Source organism: Thermothelomyces heterothallicus, assembly GCF_042370625.1.
Source record: "Thermothelomyces heterothallicus CBS 202.75 unplaced genomic scaffold P884_scaffold_6, whole genome shotgun sequence".
Lineage (NCBI taxonomy): Eukaryota > Fungi > Ascomycota > Sordariomycetes > Sordariales > Chaetomiaceae > Thermothelomyces > Thermothelomyces heterothallicus.
Window position 1 is genome coordinate 1,260,967 of NW_027192567.1, and position 17,054 is coordinate 1,278,020.

At 60.0% G+C, this 17,054-nt stretch overlaps 4 protein-coding genes across 4 annotated transcripts; 2 read left to right on the forward strand and 2 right to left on the reverse strand.

Annotated features, from left to right (window-relative positions):
• Window positions 1-217: 217 nt before the first annotated feature.
• On the forward strand, window positions 218-9,602 carry P884DRAFT_195650 (uncharacterized protein; the record flags this gene model as incomplete). The annotated part of the gene is made up of 6 exons (XM_069437923.1): window positions 218-410; window positions 517-2,131; window positions 2,201-2,720; window positions 2,775-4,565; window positions 4,623-7,238; window positions 7,296-9,602. 6 exons carry the CDS (start codon window positions 218-220, stop codon window positions 9,600-9,602), a joined length of 9,042 nt encoding a protein of 3,013 aa, XP_069299464.1.
• Window positions 9,603-10,058: 456 nt separating this feature from the next.
• Window positions 10,059-12,221, reverse strand: P884DRAFT_220517 (uncharacterized protein). Its single transcript, XM_069439453.1, has 3 exons — window positions 11,905-12,221; window positions 11,538-11,771; window positions 10,059-11,334 (listed from the first exon to the last, which is right to left on the reverse strand). The coding sequence occupies exons 1-3, from the start codon at window positions 12,084-12,086 to the stop codon at window positions 10,260-10,262; spliced, it is 1,491 nt and encodes a 496-aa protein (XP_069299465.1). The 5' UTR covers window positions 12,087-12,221; the 3' UTR covers window positions 10,059-10,259.
• Window positions 12,222-12,938: 717 nt separating this feature from the next.
• P884DRAFT_220518 (pyridoxal-dependent decarboxylase) lies at window positions 12,939-14,946 on the forward strand. Its single transcript, XM_069439454.1, has 4 exons — window positions 12,939-13,256; window positions 13,424-13,819; window positions 13,913-14,560; window positions 14,658-14,946. The coding sequence occupies exons 1-4, from the start codon at window positions 13,049-13,051 to the stop codon at window positions 14,768-14,770; spliced, it is 1,365 nt and encodes a 454-aa protein (XP_069299466.1). The 5' UTR covers window positions 12,939-13,048; the 3' UTR covers window positions 14,771-14,946.
• Window positions 14,947-15,096: 150 nt separating this feature from the next.
• P884DRAFT_220523 (uncharacterized protein) lies at window positions 15,097-16,426 on the reverse strand (the record flags this gene model as incomplete). Its single annotated transcript, XM_069439455.1, has 2 exons — window positions 15,097-16,226; window positions 16,372-16,426. The coding sequence occupies 2 exons, from the start codon at window positions 16,424-16,426 to the stop codon at window positions 15,325-15,327; spliced, it is 957 nt and encodes a 318-aa protein (XP_069299467.1). The 3' UTR covers window positions 15,097-15,324.
• Window positions 16,427-17,054: the final 628 nt, after the last annotated feature.

Consider the following 17,054-nt stretch of genomic DNA (forward strand, 5'->3'; position numbering starts at 1 on the left):
GACCTCCACAGCCCGTTTTCGGCCCCTCCTTCCTTTTCGATACTTTGTAGTCACACACACAGGCCTGCCGTGTGTTGCGCTGCACCCGCTCCCGCCCGCATATGGAGGATAATAAGAACACCCCCCAGGTCCTGACGACAGTCGTTGAGAGCCCCTCCTCGGACGGTCGCAAGGCAGAAGAGGTGGTCGACTCCGCCTCCTCCCCCAAGACACAAGTATGAGCATCCCAGCAGGCGAAAATGTCGAGTTCGGTCCGATACGGACGGAACTGCATTGGTCCCAGACCCAATTTGACAATGTCAAGTTTGCCGATTTTAATAATGTGCAGGTCGCCCAGTATGGAGAGGTTCAATACTTTCAGCAGCCCCCGGACTCGGACGAAGAAAACGCAAATGGCGTGAACGGTGAAGGTGAGTTCTGCTTTCACCCGTCATTTCTTCTCTTCCCCTCTCCTCCTCTCTGGGAGTTGGGGTGGTACTAGGATGGGCGGCAGTGAGACTGACCTACGTTGGTAAGGTGACGGCGCCGGTTCAGGCTCACACCCGGAAGGAGGTGAAGCGCCGGTAGAAGAGGCGGTGCCTGCCGCTGGCGCTTCGGCTTCGAAGAAGAAGAAGAAAAAGAACAAGAAGAAGGGCGAAAAAGCAGCAGAGAAGGCTGCTGAGCCAGAGCCTGCCCCAAAGCCGGAACCAACCGCAGAGCCTGAGCCCGAGCCCGAGCCCGCACCCGAGCCCGAGCCCGAGCCGGAGGTGAAGCAGGAACCGGAAGAACCAACAACCTCCGGTGGCAACAAGAAGAAGAAGAAGAACAAGAAGAATAAAGACAAGAAGGACGCCAAGTCAAAATCTCCCACCGAGGAGAAGGCCACCGAGCCGGAATCTGCAACTCAGAGCGTCGAGGAGCAGCTCAAGAAAGAGGAGGTTACCAGCGAGCCTCAACCTAGCGACTCCGTGGAGACAGCCGCTGCCACCGAGAGCAAGAGCGACGATGAGCCCAAGGCGGAGGATTCCGCGGCTGCATCCGCGGCTGCGACAGGGCCTGAGCCCGAGCCGCAGGTGACGGAATCCAAGACTGAGGACTCTCCTGTCGCCGAGGCACCCTCTTCAGACAAGACCATCGACACTGCGCCCGAAACTGAGGCAACTCCAGCCGAGCCCGCCGCAGAGTCGACCGAGGCTAAGGCTGCTGAAGAAAATGCTCCCCCACCCGCCGAAGAAGCCGCGCAAGCGGAGGAAGATGAGCCCGTCCCGGCTGATGCCGAGGTTCCGGCTGCGGACGGACCGGCGGCTGAGGCAACCAAGGAGCTGGCTGCCGCTGAAACACCAGACGCTGCTCCTGCTGCCGAAGCCAACGCTGAGGTTGAGCCCAGCGCTGAGACTGAGAAGTCTCAGGAAACCCAAGAGACGCCGGCTGCAGAAGTAGAAGCGACCAAGACCGGGGAGCCCGCAGCCGAGCCTGAGCAGACTGCTGAAGAGAAGGCTTCAGCTCCCGAGTCGGAAGAGGCTCCTGCCCCGACTGAGGAAGCCAAGCCTGCTGACGAGAGCCAGAACGCTGCCGATCCCGAGTCTGAGGCTGCCGAGGTCAAGGAAGAGAGTGCCCCTGAGGCGAAGGAGAAGACTTCCGAAGTCAAGGACGAGCCTGCTCCTGAGGCGAAGGAGGAACCTGCGGAAACAAAGGAGCAGCCTACTCCAGAAGCCAAGGATGAACCTGCTCCCGAGGTGAAGGAGGAGCCCCCCGAGGCCAAGCACGAAACTGCTCCAGACACCAAGGAAGAGCCGGCTGAAACCAAGGACGAGGCCGCCCCTGAGGTGAAGGAGGAACCTGCTGAGGTCAAGGACGAAGCTGCTACAGAAGCTAAGGTGGAACCCGCCGAAGCCAAGGAGCAGCCTGCTACCGAGGCTGAGGAGACGCCTGCTCCTGAGCCAGCTACCGATGCTAAAGAGAGCCCTACTCCTGAAACGACAGAGACATCGCCTCCTGAACCTCAAGTCGACGAGCTCAAGGAGGAATCAGAGCCGGCTCTCGAGAAAAAGGACGAACCCGCTCCCCCGTCCGAGTCTGTGGAGGAGGTAAACGAGGAGCCAGCTGCTACCGATGCCGAGGTAGCATCCAAGTCTGTTGATGAGCCCTCTGAGTACGTGATTAGCTATCTACAAAAAGCATTGTACTTGGCTGGATTTGCATAGATGCTAATCATTAACAGGGTGACTGAAAAGGATGGCCCCGCTGAGGCTGCTGCCTCCGCGGAAGGGCTTGCCCCCGAAGCTGCCACAGAGGCTACCCCAGCCGAACAGGAAATCAAGGAGGAGGCTCCAGCAACAACAAACGAAGAAACCTCCGATTCCGCCAAGTCCCAGGAGACACCTGCTAAGGAGGAGGGTACCGAGGCCATTCCTGAGACAGAGACGGAAGCTGCCGCCGAGTCTGCCGATGCTGCTGCTAAGGACACGCCAGCGGAGAAGAGTGAAGAGCCAGCGGACGCCAAGGAGTCAGCGGATCCTTCTGCCGAGGAGGCTGCCGTTGCTGACAAGGCAAGCCCTGCTGAGCCTGCGCCTGCTGAAGTCTCTAAGAACGAGCCCGCGACTGAAGCCCCCGAGGCTGATGAGTCCAAGGCAGCAGAGCCGGCCGAGCCGGAGAAAGCTGAGACTAATGAGCAGCCGACCGAGGCCGTTAGCAAAGTCGAGGAGAAGGCTGAAGAGGAGAAGCCTGCCGTTGATAATGAGGTAAGAAGGCCAGAATGCTAGCGATCACAGGATTCATCTGTTAACCCGAACTAGACTGCTGCCGAGGCTGAGAAAGCAGCGGCAGTCAATCCTGCTGAAGAGGTCGAGCCTGCACAGACCACGGCTGAGGCCGAATCTGCTCCTGCCACTGAAGGCGACGTCGACAAGCCGGAAGAGAAGGCCGGAGACACACCTGCGGTCGAGGTAGAGGGGGCCGAACCTCAGGAGGCCAAGGCGGAGGAGACGGCAGCCGAAACCGCTGTAACTGCAGCTGATCAGCAGGAAGAATCCAAGCCTGCCCCTGCAGAGGAAACCCCAGCGGGTAAGGAGGAAGCGGCTCAATCTGAAGAGCAGGCTACACCCGAGAAGGTGGAAGAGCCTAAGCCTGATTCTGTCGAAGGTTTCAAGGCTGAGTCTGCTGAAGAATCTAAGCCTGAACGTCCTGCTGAGGAGCCCAAGACTGAGCCTCCTGCGGAGGAATCCAAGGCTGAGGCCGAAGCCGACGTCAAGGCTGAGCCAGTCGAAGAAGCCAAGGCTGCGCCGGCTGAAGAAGGTAAGGTCGAGCCTGCCGGGGCTCCTCAGGGGGAGGTTCAGGAGGAGGCCAAAGCCGAGTCGACCGAGGAAGCCCAGGCGGAACCCACAGAAGACGCTCCCGACGCTGAGATTAAAGCTGAACCAATTGAGGCCGCCAAGGATGAAGTTAAGGAAGAACTCATTGAAGACAGGAAGGCAGAAGCTGTTAAGGAACCGGAGACCGAAGTCACCGAGGAGGCAAAGCCGGACTCCGTCGTGGAGTTTAAGGTTGAAACTGAGGCTGCTACTATAGACGCGGAACCTGCTGTCGAACAAGAGACTAAGGCCGAAACCGCCGAGGCAGCAAAGGCTGAGCCGGCTGAAGAATCCCAGTCTGCACCAGTTGCAGAAGCCGCGGTCGAGTCTGCAGAGGAAACCAAGACAGCGGCCACCGAAGAGGCACCGGCGGCACCGGCGGAGGAACCTGCTCCCGTCGAAGTTGCGCCTGCATCGACTGAAGAGGTCAAGGCAGAGCCTGTGGAGGAGACTAAACCGGAGATAGCTGAGGAGGCTAAAACAGCTGAGGAAGTCCAGGTTGAGTCTGACGAAGCCAAGATTAAGCCAGCTGAAGAAGAAGCGAAGCCTGCCGAGGAGGCCAAGCCTCAGCCTGTTGAACAAGCCAAATCTGAGGCTCTCGGTCAAGAAGCTCGGCCCGAGACTGCCCCAGAGCCCACCCAGGCAGTCAAACCTGAAACGACTAAGCCGGCAGTCGAAGGAGGAGCCCTTCCGTCGGCCGAAGAGAAACCTTTTGACACGCCCACCCCAGCTCCATCTCAGGACGAGAAGACTGAAGACCCCAAGGCAAACGAAAAAGAAGGTCCAGAGACGGCTCCTGCACCAGCACAAGAGGAGACCACACTGGAAGAAAAGCCCAAGGAATCCAAGACAGAGGACGGAGAGAGCAAAGACGCGGTTGGGCCAATTCCCAGCGAACAGAAGATGGCTGAGAAGAAGGCTAGAGGTGAGGCACACCCAGTATTGCTTGATACCCCCGATGGTAGTGGAACGGCGGAGCAGAAGGCCCCAGAGTGCATTTCACAACCAACGGACACGGACTTGGACTTGCAACTTCCGGATACCCATGATACCCAGGACACGAGTTTGACGACTTCGACTGTAAATGATGATACCCCTGATACCCCCAAACAACTTAATACCGGTGCTACGGCCGGGGATAATGAGAATGACGCGGAGAAGGTCTGTTCCGACGCTGGCGCGGAGCAGATTCATGAGATTGCAACATCAGAACGCACAGCGGACGGCGAGCAGGCTGTAAGTGCAAGCTGAGTTGCAAGTTGCTATTACGTGCTTTTACTTATGAGACAACAGGGCTCCGCGACTGCTACGACTGCAGGCACCGAGGGCAGCACGAACCCCCAAGAGCCTCTGCCGCACGCCGCTTCTGAGGTCGCGCCAACCACGGAAGTTGAGACTCAGACTGAGGCTAAGGTTGAGGCCGAGGCCGAGGCTGAAGCTCAAGTGACCAGTGTCGGAGAGCCTGGTGAATCAGTGGCTGGCCAGTCCTTGGCTCAAGAAAGCGGCGACGACAAACCTCAAACGGATCTCGAAACGACGACCACAGAGCCGCAGCAGCAAACGGAACAGACCAGTGCGGGCGAGGAAACCCTTCCTGCAGCGGCAAGCAACGCTGACGTGTCTGCTCCTGTTACCCAAGAGGACGGACAACTCCCTAGCACAGACATCAAGGAGGCCGCCTCGGAGCAAACCTCGGCCCAGTCTGTTGAGGCGGCTGAAGAGGAACTGCAAGCTGAGAAGTCGGCAGCACCCGGCGTTGAGACAAGCGAGGAGGCCGTCCTCGAAGAGATTGTTCCAGAGGTTGCTGAGGGGAAGATTACTCCTGAAAAGGAACAATTCCCTGTCGAGGAGGACATCACTGAGGCTGGAGATGTGCCACTCCAGACCAGTCATGACGCAGATGCAGCTGCCGAAGCCGAGACTGTGTCTGAACCGGTTCAAGTCGATGAGAAAGAGGGCCCGGTGTCCGTTGCAACCGAGGAGCCGACGCAGGCACCAGAAGTACAGGAGACGGTTCAGGAACCTACTTCTGATACAGCAGAAGATAAGAAGACGGCCTCAGTTGTCGAGGAGCCTGCGGCAACCAACGCTGCTGCCGAGGAGCCGGAACAGGTGTTGGAAGCCCAAGACAGTGAGAATAATGCGACGGTGGTGGCACACGATGTGAAGGAGCCTGAGCCGAAGGCGGATGACCTTGCGGCTGACGCCTCTCGCTCCCTTGAGCGTGATGCAACTGCGGCTGCTGAGGTTGCCTCGAGCGTCCCGGCCATCGAAGCATCGCCAGAAACTCCAGCGGCCGCGAAGGCCATCGATGAAGCAGCAGCTGCTTCGCCGACTCCGGAAGCAACAGTGCCTAGCGAGGCGACCGTACCCGAGGAACATCCTTCCACAGAGGACCCGAAGCTTGTCGCTCAACCTGGTACCGAGCCCGCCGCCGAGGAAGTCCAAGCCATCGCCCAGGTCGTTACCACGACACAGGACCCGACCACTGAGCCTTCTGTTCCTGAGCCTACCCAAGCCACGGTGGACAAGCCTGGATCTGAAGTGGAAGCTGTTGCCACTGAAAACGTAGAGGCCGAGGGGCCTGCCAACATTGACGTGCCTCCTGATGTGGAAGAGCCCGTCACAGCTGAGCCACCCCCCATCGTTGAATCATCTCCTAGCGCTACGGGAACTGGCGAGGTTGATGACGTTCAAAAGGGACAGACTACGGAGATCCCCGAAGTTGATGGCGTTGTTCAAGTGGACAGTCTCTCAGCTGAAGAGACCGTGGCAGTTGAGGAACTGACCCCAGCGGAGGATTCGGTCCAAGCTGCCGAGGCTGTGAGCACCAAAGAGTTGGCCGAAGCTGATCAGCATGCCGTGGTAGATGATCCATCTGTGGCCGAGGAGCCTGCCAGCACGCAGGAAACTGTTGCACCTGCGCCTTCCGTTGAGGCAGAAGAGGCGATCCAGGCTGCGGAGGCCGTCGAAGCCCCGAAGCCTGCTGAAGCTGCGGAGCCTGCGCATGCCGAGCCAATTGCTCAAGCAGAGGCAGATACCAAGGCTGGTGAATCCGTCGCGCACACCGAGGGCGTGCCGGCTGAGCAGTCCGTCACACTCGCGGAGCCTGCTGCTGTCGAGGAGCCTACCAAGGGTAACGAGGCTGAAGACGTGGTGGCTCGGGCAATCGACGAAACCGTTTTAAAGGATGCTGCGACCGTCGAGGAACCTGCCGTCAAGGAAGAGCCAGGCGACAACCTTGAACCAACCTCTCAGGCCACGGCCAGCGAGGCAGCAACAGAGGCCGCCGCCGAGACGGAGCTGACCGAGCCAGATCTCAAGGCAACGCACCTCGAGACTGGCAAGCCAGAGCCGACCGAAGTCTCATCACCGCGCGATACGGAGCAGGTTGGCCCAGAGACGGCTTCCGAGGAGTATGTTATGGTTGAGGAGGCTGCTTCAATTCCGCATGACAACCAGTCAATCGTGACTCCCACCGCCGAGGTCCCAGCCGCTGCCGAACAATCCACCGCTTCCCTTGAGAAGGTGATTGTATCTGAGCAGCCCGAGGATGGTCAGGATGTCGCCACCTCCCGCGACGTGGCGGCCGACGAGCCTGTTGCCGCAGGCCCCGAGAGCTTCCAGCTCGTCGGTGAATCAGGCCTCATTGACCAGTCGGCCGCGTCGTTGCAGCACGTCTCTACCTCGGAATTGCCGTCCAAAGAGGGTGTCCCGGCAGCCGATGCCGCGGCAGATGAGTCCATCGTCGTCTTGAGTGCGGAGACCTCCCACCTGTCGACTGAAGAACCGGTCGTAGTCGAGCAACAGCCTTCGCAAGACACCGCAATCGCTGCCGCTGTCGACGTTGAGCAAACACGAGCGACGGCCGAAGACGAAATCATCTCTCCAAGCGAGCAGGTGGCCAATGTATCAGAGACACTCGCTTCACCAAAGCGCGACACCACCCCAGCACCTGCCCGGGAGGAAGCAGGGCAGCTTGAGACGATCACTGCCAAGCCTAACGACGCTCCTGGCGTGGCTGTGAACGAAACGACACAAGCACGATCTGTCGTCGAAGAGAAGCCCTCAGTACAGGTTGCTGTTGCCGATTATGCTGTCGCGCACAATGCTACGGCTGCCGACTTCGGCATCGCCAGTCAAGCTGGTGGGGATAGCCCTGTTGAACGTGCGGTGCACGGTAATGCTTCAGACTACGACCCGAGAGACACAACTCTCTCCCTCAAGACCGAGACGACGTACCCTCTGCCGACGGAGACAACACTTACTCTGCCCACCGACACAACGCTCTCGCTGCCTCACGGCGCGGCAGAGCCACTGCCTGATGAGAAAGCCGAAATCGCCACCACTGAAGACCTCTCGGTGAAGACGCTCGCGGTCGGGGCAGGCATAGCGGGAGCCGTGGGAACGGTGGGAGTAGCAACTGCTCTGGTTGCGCACAACTTGTCTAACAAACCTGATGTGCCTCCGACAATCTCGCGTCTTGAGGAACTCGCGAGCAAGCTTGATGGGCCAGCGACCTCAGACGCCGTTACTGCCGAGGAGATTCCTGGAGAAGGGGCCAGACCTGACAAGGTGCCACCGTCGCATAAGCCCCCTGAGCAAGCCGAGGCGATGGAGTCGTCGCAGGTTGTGGTGGACAGACTGGCCCCGCTCTCCGAGTCCTTCCACGTTGTCGAGAAGGACGCACCAGCCCAAGAAGAAGCGGCAAAGGGCGAGGAAAAGAAGGGAGCTTCTTCTGAGGATGGTGAGGAATCTGTCGCGCGGTTTGCTGTTGTTGCTGGTGGCGAGGAAACGAAGGCTGACGATGGCTCTCTGGGTGCTCCAAGGCCGACAACCGAAGAAACAGGATCCGGCCAGCAAGGAGACGTTGTTCTGGACTTCCGTGTACCCACACCTGCTGTCATTCTTCCTGACCTCGACGATCCTGTGGCTAAGCAGCTAGGCCGGATGCGCAGCCTGCGCCGGCAGCGGAGGAAGACAATCAAGCAGGCCGAGGAGATGGTGGCCGCCGCCGTGGTGCTCTACGCTACCGCCGAGGCCTTCAGCCCGCCTGGTAGTCCGAGACTCGCCAGTCCAGAGACCAGTGTCCTTGGTTCGCCCGAAATGCATTCTGATGTGAAGGGGAAGGGGAAGGAGGCCGAGGTGCACGCCGCATCTCCCCAGGATGATGATCCGGCGGGAATCGAGCAGGATAGGGGCAGAGCCAGGTCGAGAGATCTTCCTGAACCTGTTGCTGACCTCTCAGTAGACGCCAAGATCAGGGAACCTCTCAAGGCCGAGGACTCCAGGATCGCCCACAGCTCGCGACGCCACAGCCACCATTCTTCCCGCCACCGGTCTCACCGCGACAGCCGAGACGGAAGTAAGGATGGATCCAGACGTTCCCACCGGTCCAGGTCAGACAGCCACGCATCGGTCCGCTCGCGTGGCGAGGACGAACCCCCGCGCACTCCGACTCGCGAAGACGCCGGCTTCGGCGAGCATAGGAGCAGCCCTCACTCCCGGAGACATCGGACCCCCGAGGAACAGGCCGCCCACGAGAAGCGCAAGGAGGAGCGGCGCCGTGCCCGCGAGCTGGAGAAGGCCAAGGACGGCGCGCCAAGCTCGCCAGCCAGCGCAGACAGGGACAGGGACGGGTCCGCACTGCGCGAGCGCTCAGGGCGTTCCTCGGAGCATCACCGCCACTCGCACCACCGCGAGTCGCGTCGGCACAGCCAAAGCCGGCACAGCATGGAGCCCAGGCCGTCGGACGTATCCATCCCGCCCTCGCCCGCGGCCAGCAAGAGGTTCTTCGACATCAAGAATGGCCAGAGCGTGCTCGAGGTCAACTTTGGCGTCGGGCCCCGCGACACGTCTGCGTCGAACGGGCCGCCGCCGACATCGTCGGGCTCCGCCTCCAAGACGACCGTCAGGGGCGGTGGCGCTCCGCCGGAGCTCAGGCGCAGCAGCACCAGCAGGGTGCGCCGGTCCGAGGAGCGCGGCAGCAGGGAAAACAAAGACCGAGACAGGGAGAGGGAAAGGGAGAGAGAGAGGGAGACGGAGCGAGACAGGCCGTCGACGGCGGAGCAGAAGGCTACCAAGGCCTCAGTTGCGTCGGCAGGCGAGGCGGCCGTGGCTGGGTCGTCGTCGTCGGCGAGCGGTGGCGATGTGGACTCGCAGGCCCACAGGGCAAAGAGGCAGGAGAAGAGAGAGCGGGCCAAGGAGAAGGAGGCCAAGGAAAAGGGCGGTATCAGGGCCGCTATCAAGCGGTTCTTTTCGAGCAGTTCGTGAGGGGTTGTGATTCAATGGAGTGGAAACGAGATGAGATGACGAGTTGCCCAGGCTAAGGGGGAATGCTTGATTGGTTGGAAGGTGATGATGAGACATGGTTTCCTTTTATTCTTTTCATTTCCCCCCTTCCTCCCCTACCTCCTTTCTCGTCTTTTTCTTCTTTTGTGACTTGACGATGGACGGGGGTTCATGATGACGATGGTGTGTTATGGACTGATGAGTAGCACGAGAGACATGATGTGTTTGGCAGTTCTCTGACGAAGTTGATGAGGCGATGATGTATTTGTTCATGTTTTTGTCGGGCGACTGATGATACTTGGTGACAAGTGACGGCCGCCCCGTGACAAGAACATGACGAGATTGGATGTTGTACACGATGTGTGTATATTGATGAGCAACTCTCATGAGAATGGCAAGCATCTTCCTCCCCCGCCCCCTCCCCCTTCCCCCTTCCCTCCCTGACGGTCAGTCATGGTCACAGACAGAGCCAGAGTGATGGAGTGACCTAAACACGACATTCAACAGCACATATATGGTTATCTTTAAAGAGCTCTTATCCCAGGTCTCTCTCACTCATATACAGACTCTCTCTCACCCTCTTATAGTACAGCCAGCCAGTCAGCTGACAGCATGCTCCGAGGTTCCCATGCCGGTCGGTTAGTGAACCTTGTCGACGAAGTTCATCACCTTCCCCCCCGTGCTGCTCCTCTCGAATTCGGTGATGTCCTTGAGGAACTTGATCTGGAAGAGATGGCGGCTCTCGGCCTGGACGAAGAAGAAGGCTTCGATGGCCCGGACCAGCTCGGACTCTGCGGCGCCATGACGGGCGGGCCCGGAGGGCAGGAGAAGGCGGATCTCGAGGGCGACCTCGGGCGAGGAGGCCTCGACGGTAGCCAGGATGACCTGCCACTGCAGGATGCCCCATTCCGGGGCGCGCAGGAAGGCGGCCAGGCGGTCGAACTCGAAGTAGGAGCCGTACCACTTGAAGCTGAAGCGGCGGTCGCGGCCGCGCAGGCGCAGCACCCGCATGTGCTCGCGCTCGCCCTCGGGCACGACGGCCGCCAGCGACGGCGGCAGCGGGTGCAGCGACCCGACGTCGCCGCTGACGTAGCGCACCAGCGGGTTCTTGAGCCGCTGCAGCGACGTCTGCACCACGATCCCGGCCGTCCCCTCCGGCACCGGCTCCGGCACCGGCTCCGGCACCGGCTGCTGGCCTGCTCCGTTTGCTTCGGAGGAGGAGGAGGACGACGACAGCGACGACGGGTCGAGGATCTCGATCACCATGGTGCGCGTGTCAAAAACAAAGTCGGTGGCTCCCGCATCGGCCGCCGCCGACGCGTCCTCGTGCTGTTGCTTCTGCTCTGCTTCTTCTGCTGTCGCCGCGAGGGGCGCGCGGAGGGGCCCGACGGCCCAGGGCCCGGCCTCGGAGCTACCCAGAATGGATCCGATGGCTACCCCGGGGCCGAGGACGTCGGCGATGTAGGCGCGATGGCTCGGCGTGAGCGGCTCGGAGGTGTACAGGATCTTGGTCAGGCGGATGCGGTGGCGCTCGTCGGCGGGCAGCGAGGCGATGTGGCGGACGATGCGGACGACCTGGCTGCCGTCGCCGCTCAGCACATTGACGCGGTAGTGCGCCAGCGCCGCGGCGACCTCGGCCGGTTCCATGTTGTGCCCGGCCGACAGGACGCTCGCGCCGGCGTTCTCGAGGATCTCGAGAGTGAGATCGAGTGATCTATAACCGGCGACCCTTTTAGCTTCTTTCCTTTCCTTTGCCGTTTCTTTTTATTTTTCTTGGCTTTTCTCCTCTCTTTAGAAAAGAAAAAAGAGGGAAAATAAAAACAAAGTATTAGTTCTCTTCGCTCCGGCACCGCACATTCCGTGTCTGAGAGCCCGCCACCCTGGGGCAGGCCAGGAAGAAATCAGACAGGCGCATACCGGTAAAAGTGACCACTAGCATGGGTGGTCAAGACCCAGTCGCCCGGCTCGATGAGACGGCAGTTCCGAACCAGGTTGCCCATTCGGGCCCGCTGTGCCCGGTTCTCGGCCGCGTCGGTCGCGAACAACATGGGGAGGCCGCCAGATCCGCCACCGGTGATGCTCAGGTAGGCACTCCGGCGGTACGTGTTGTCGGGGTTCGCATCACCCGCCAGCCGCTCGATTGTTTTGTACCTGGTAAGGTTGTGGCTCCCCCCGTTTGGGTCAGCAAAGGCGTATATTCATAGAGGGAGAGAAAAAGGGGGGGAGGGAGAATGGAGAAGGGGGGGGACAACGAAACAGGGACAACGGTCGAGATTGTCCGTACAAGTCCTTCTTCGTCGTGAGGGGCACACGGCCCAAGTCCGGAGCCGACTGCTCCTTTGCCGCCAACTCCAAGACGGCCCGGATGCCCTCTTCGTCAGGAGGGTACTGGACCGCGGGGTTGTAGAAGGGATGGATCCTCGCGACAGCAAGGACCTCGTTCAGGGAGTAGGCGCCGGGTTTCATCCTGGCAGTTTGCAAATCAACCGTCTCTCTCACCACGGCTAGGAACCCTGTGCGGTCTGAAGTGATGATGATGTCCTGTAGAGTTGTGTCTTGTTTCTGTTGTACGGGAGAGGGTGAAGAGAAAGGGCGGGGGGGAGGTCTCTGAGCCAGGTTGGGTGCTGTCTCTGCTCGTTGTTTATGTGCAGTAAGACGGCGGCATTGCGGTTAACTATATTCCGTACCGCGCGAAACGCGGGTGTGTCTCCTGTCCGGAGTATCCCCCCGTCTCTTCCCTTTTCCCTTGTGCTCCACGGAAACCCGAGGTATCGTGTTTGTATGTAATCCATACCGCAATACTTCGTACATACATACACGAACCAGCTGCTGTGTGTGTCTTGTGTTGTATTTACAATAGCACAGGGGTACGGGGTATTCCATGTGTGGAGACGTCCCTCAGATCCGTACAGTGAGTGTCATGGCACTGTTTGGATCATCCCCCCCCCCCCCCCCGGGGGTTCGGAAACAAACCCCAAAACCTAGCACCAAGACAGAATCAGAAACATCGATCGACCAGTGTGGGCTGGGGCCGCCAAGCGCACATGCTTTAAAATGCAAAGATCAGCGCGCCGCTTCAGCTGGGTTCCGGGGTGCCGGGAACCACACTAGTGGAAACCATGATTCGGCTCGTCCCGGCCATCACCGCTCGTCTTACTTACTCCGTGGGGGAAGTGCTTGTGTCGGTGCGAAGGCGTCGTGAGGTGCGAGTAAGACGACCTGTCGCCTTTAAGTGGCTTGTCCAAGGCGACTGTGGGTATATCCATAACCCATAATGAACGAACGCGGCAGCGGGTGCCTCGGCCGTGACCGTATATATCATCCAAGAAGACCAAAGCAAGCGGTGCACTCCCTGCTGAACAAACCGGGAGGCGGCAAAGTAGACACTGCTGTTGGCAGAGGTTGCTGGAGCAAAGGGAACGTAAAACATGATGACCGCCGCCGCCGCCGCCGCCGCCGCCGAGTTGCTCTCGCACGAGCGTGTCGACGTGCTGATACGAAGGAGAATCGCGGAGCTGCAGGAGACGCCCTTCGCCCCCGAGGCAGACCTCCCCTTCGTCGTAGCAGACTCGACCAGAACCCTCGGGCAACACCAGCGGTGGATGCACCATCTTCCGCACATCCAGCCCTTCTATGGTGAGACTGCTCAAGGGTTTTCCCTTCCCCCACCTTCCTCCTCCTTCAGTTTGACCTTTTCGGCTCCCTCGCTTGCCATGTTCAACACGAACACGACCATGCCATGATGTTATCATGATAGCGTTGCTGACTCCTGCCCCCTTTCCCCTCCCCCCCCCCCCCTGGAGCCGTCAAATGCAACTCAGACGCCCATCTCCTCCGGTTCCTGGCCGACCTAGGCATCGGCTTCGACTACGCCTCGCCGGCCGAGATCGAGCTAGTGCTCGGCCTCGGGGTGGACCCGTCGCGCATCGTCTACACCCACCCGTGCAAGGCCGCGTCGGCCCTGCAGATGGCCTCTGACCGCGGAGTCCTGCTGACCACCTTCGACAACGCCGACGAGCTGGACAAGATCGCGAGCGTCAGCCCGGACATGCGCCTGCTGCTCCGCATCTACGCCGACGACGAGACGGCCGCCGCGTGCTTGAGCAACAAGTTCGGGGCGTCCCTGCACGCCACCCGCCCCCTGCTCCTAAAGGCGCGCGCCCTCGGTCTCCAAGTCGTCGGCGTCTGCTTCCACATTGGTAATGCCGCCGTCGTTCCCAATTCCCTCCCCCCCCCCCCCTCTTTAACTATTTCTTCCTGTCCTAACACATTGTCTATTTTCCCGGAGGCAGGATCGGGAGCGAAGGACCCCAAGGCCCTCCACGCGGCCGTCCGGGACGCGCGGCGCATCTTCGACCAGGCGAGGGACGTGGGCTTCGACTTGACCATCCTGGACGTCGGCGGCGGCTTCACCGACGCCAACTTCGAAGCCATGGCGTCCGCCCTGCGCCTGGCGATCGAGAGCGAATTCTCCAGCAGCGACCGCGTCCGCATCATCGCCGAGCCCGGCCGCTTCTACGCCCGCAGCTTCTACACGCTGGCGTGCAAGATCATCGCCCGTCGGACGCACCACCACGACAACAACGATGATGGCGGCGACGACGACGACGACGACGACGACGATGACGATGATGACGACGGCACCGGTGCCCTGGACGGGCCGCAGCTGGACATGCTGTACCAGAACGACGGCGTCTACGGCTGCTTCATGAACCGCCTGGTCGAAGACGAGGTGTTCGTCCCGACCCTGATCCCCGTCGACGACGACAGGGAGGAGAAGGACCAGCCCGGCGCACCGCCGCGGCGGGCCCGGGCCCAAGGGAAACACTTGTATTCCGTTTGGGGCCCAACCTGCGACGGCTTCGACTGCGTTTCCGAACGGGCGACGTTGCCCTGCGAGGCCAGGATCGGCGACTGGTTGAAATACACAGACATGGGAGGTGAGTCTTTTTGTTCTTTTTTCTTTCTTCTCTTTTTTTCTTTCGTTTTTCTTTTTATTTTTTCTTCTGTGGACGCTCGCCCTGACTCAAGAGGCAGCATACTCGGTAACCTGCGCGACAACCTTCAACGGGTTTCCCAATACGTACGAAATTTTGTACGTGAACCCGGGGCCAGAGGTCGTATCTCGGAACGGAGAGAACAGGAGTTAGCAAGTGGAAAGAGAGGTTCGGTGAATGGTGGAATTAGGAACACACCTTCATACCAACGTAGCGTGGATGCCTGGTGTGCGCATCCCAATCCACCAGGAAGGCGCGATTCGTGTACAGAGTATTATTATTCACTGGATTGAGAGGGCGATTACGAAAGAGAAAAAACAATGTTGTCTGAGCACTTTCTGTGTCATGATGAGACCCGAGGCGGCCAGCCACACTGAAACAAGACTTGATTATGCCTTCTGCACAGACAGTTCCTCGCCCTCCCCCCTGACTGATCTTTGTTGGCATTTTATAGGATGAAAAAGATGAATTAATTAATTGCCACACTACAATTTCCCCCTCGGATTCATTAAGGTTTAAAAAACGCAAAATACTGTCTAGTGCTTTTGTTTCCCTCCCTTTCTTTCTTTCTTTCTTTTATTTTTTTTTTTATTTTTTTGAATAGCAAACTCAACCTCTCAATTTTGACATCATCAATGGCCTCATTATTAATCTAATCTATTTTCTCCTCTCCTACCCTCTCCTCTTCTCACCACTCCTCCTCCCCTTCATTCTCCCCCCGCCTCCGCTCCGCGCACTCCCACAAACGGAACGGCGTCCCACCTGACACGGCGCAGATGGCGCTCCGGGTCGCGGACCTCGTTCCGCGCGTGGAGCCAGCGACGGTTGTCCAGCAGCAGGACAGAACCGCGGGGTAGGGTCTCGGGCGTGAGGTGCAGCGTCTCCCGTCGCGCCTCCGGGCTCTGGAGCGCCCGCTTGAGCTCGTCTATCGCCCGGGCCGCCGCCTCGCTCAGCGGCGTCATGATATCCTCCCGGAACCGGATCGAGGCGGAGGCGGAGGCGGAGGCGGAGGCGGATGCGGAACAAGCCGGGGCGAGGATGCTGCCGACGAGGTGCGTCCTGCCGCTGGACCGCACGAACTCGGGCGGCACGGCGATGCGGAAGTCGGGCCGGCTCAGGGCGTCCCGGGCGGCGGGCGAGAGCTGGCGGAGGACGTGGCGGGCGGCGAGGGCCGAGAAGACGCCGCCGCCGCGCCGGTCCGGCTGGAGGACCTGCAGGGCGAAGTAGCGCGGCGGCCGGTCCTCGTAGCTGCAGTCGGTGTGCCAGGGGAACTCGCGCATCGTCTCGGACCGCGCCTGGCACCCGTTGCTCTGGAACCGGCTCGCGCTCGGCCGGATGTCCCAGAACCACCCCCGCGTCGCGCTGTGGTCCACCGGCAGGCCGTGCCCGTGGAACCGGCCCAGGCCCACGATCAGGCCGTGCAGGTACCTGCTCTCGTCGTCCGGGAAGCCCAGGCTGAGCTTGACCATGCCCTCCCGCTCGAGCAGCTGATTGACCTCCTGGATGTGGCCTGGTTGCTGCAGGCAGTCCAGCCGGCTCACGCTCAGATGCGGTACTGCATTGCTGCTGCTGCTGCTGCTGCTGCTGGTGGCGGCGGCGGCGAGAACACCTAGACCACGAGAAGCCAATGAACAAAGATGGCTAGGTTTCAGCAAAACCGTGTCCCCGATCTTGAGCCAAGAGCCCCGAAACGGGGACGGAAATGAAAAAAAAGAGCATGTTGGGATGGGAAGAGGAGAAAGAAGGGAACTTACGAGTAGGAAGGGCGCTAACCCCGGAATGCTTAAGGGGATGCAATAGGTGCTGCATGGTGGTGGGAAACGATGGGAAACGAAACAAGGTTCGGCCATTGATTGACTGACTGCCGGTGAGCTGTTGGCAACGACACTAAGTACCTTAACTAACTAGGACACAGAGCTTGAGAACGAGTCTGGCCTCTACGATCAGGCAAAAATCAGATATGCTTTTTTTGAGTTGGTCAATGGACCGGGCCGGTGTGATGAAGTATCGGTAACTCGAATTTGAGTTGGGAACAGCCCCAGGACCTCAGATCACCTATTAACCCACCCCCCCCCCTGGGGGGGGGGGGGGGGGAATGGGAAGGGCGAGGGGGTGGTTGGACAAGGTGTGCCGCTGGCACCCACGTACTACCGAGTCTGGCACCACATAACCAAGCACATACAAACGAAGCAACACACACTGCTGCGAACATGTCCGCTCAGGGACCCATGGAGTCTCGCGGAAGGGGTAGCTTTGAGGAGCTCTCCTTGCCCAAAGCCACTGGTGTTCGCCCAAATGGAGACCCGATGTGCCCGAGCGGTCAAGAGGGGTGGTTCGCTGTGTCTGGGATGTATTCGGCTCAGCTTTTGTGATCTCTCGGTAGCGCGGGCGGGATCCACGGCTCTGGGGCCACACAAGCCCCTGCACGAGTTTAGGG

Excerpts from the sequence above, each read along its gene's own strand:
- P884DRAFT_220517 (XM_069439453.1), bottom strand. The coding sequence starts at position 12,086 with ATGAAACCCGGCGCCTACTCCCTGAACGAGGTCCTTGCTGTCGCGAGG. Across the intron at positions 11,772-11,904 it reads CTCACGACGAAGAAGGACTT|GTACAAAACAATCGAGCGGC; the intron begins GTACGGACAATC and ends CAACCTTACCAG. Across the intron at positions 11,335-11,537 it reads GCTAGTGGTCACTTTTACCG|ATCACTCGATCTCACTCTCG; the intron begins GTATGCGCCTGT and ends CGCCGGTTATAG.
- P884DRAFT_220518 (XM_069439454.1), top strand. The coding sequence starts at position 13,049 with ATGATGACCGCCGCCGCCGCCGCCGCCGCCGCCGAGTTGCTCTCGCAC. Across the intron at positions 13,257-13,423 it reads GCACATCCAGCCCTTCTATG|CCGTCAAATGCAACTCAGAC; the intron begins GTGAGACTGCTC and ends CCCCCCCTGGAG. Across the intron at positions 14,561-14,657 it reads GAAATACACAGACATGGGAG|CATACTCGGTAACCTGCGCG; the intron begins GTGAGTCTTTTT and ends CTCAAGAGGCAG.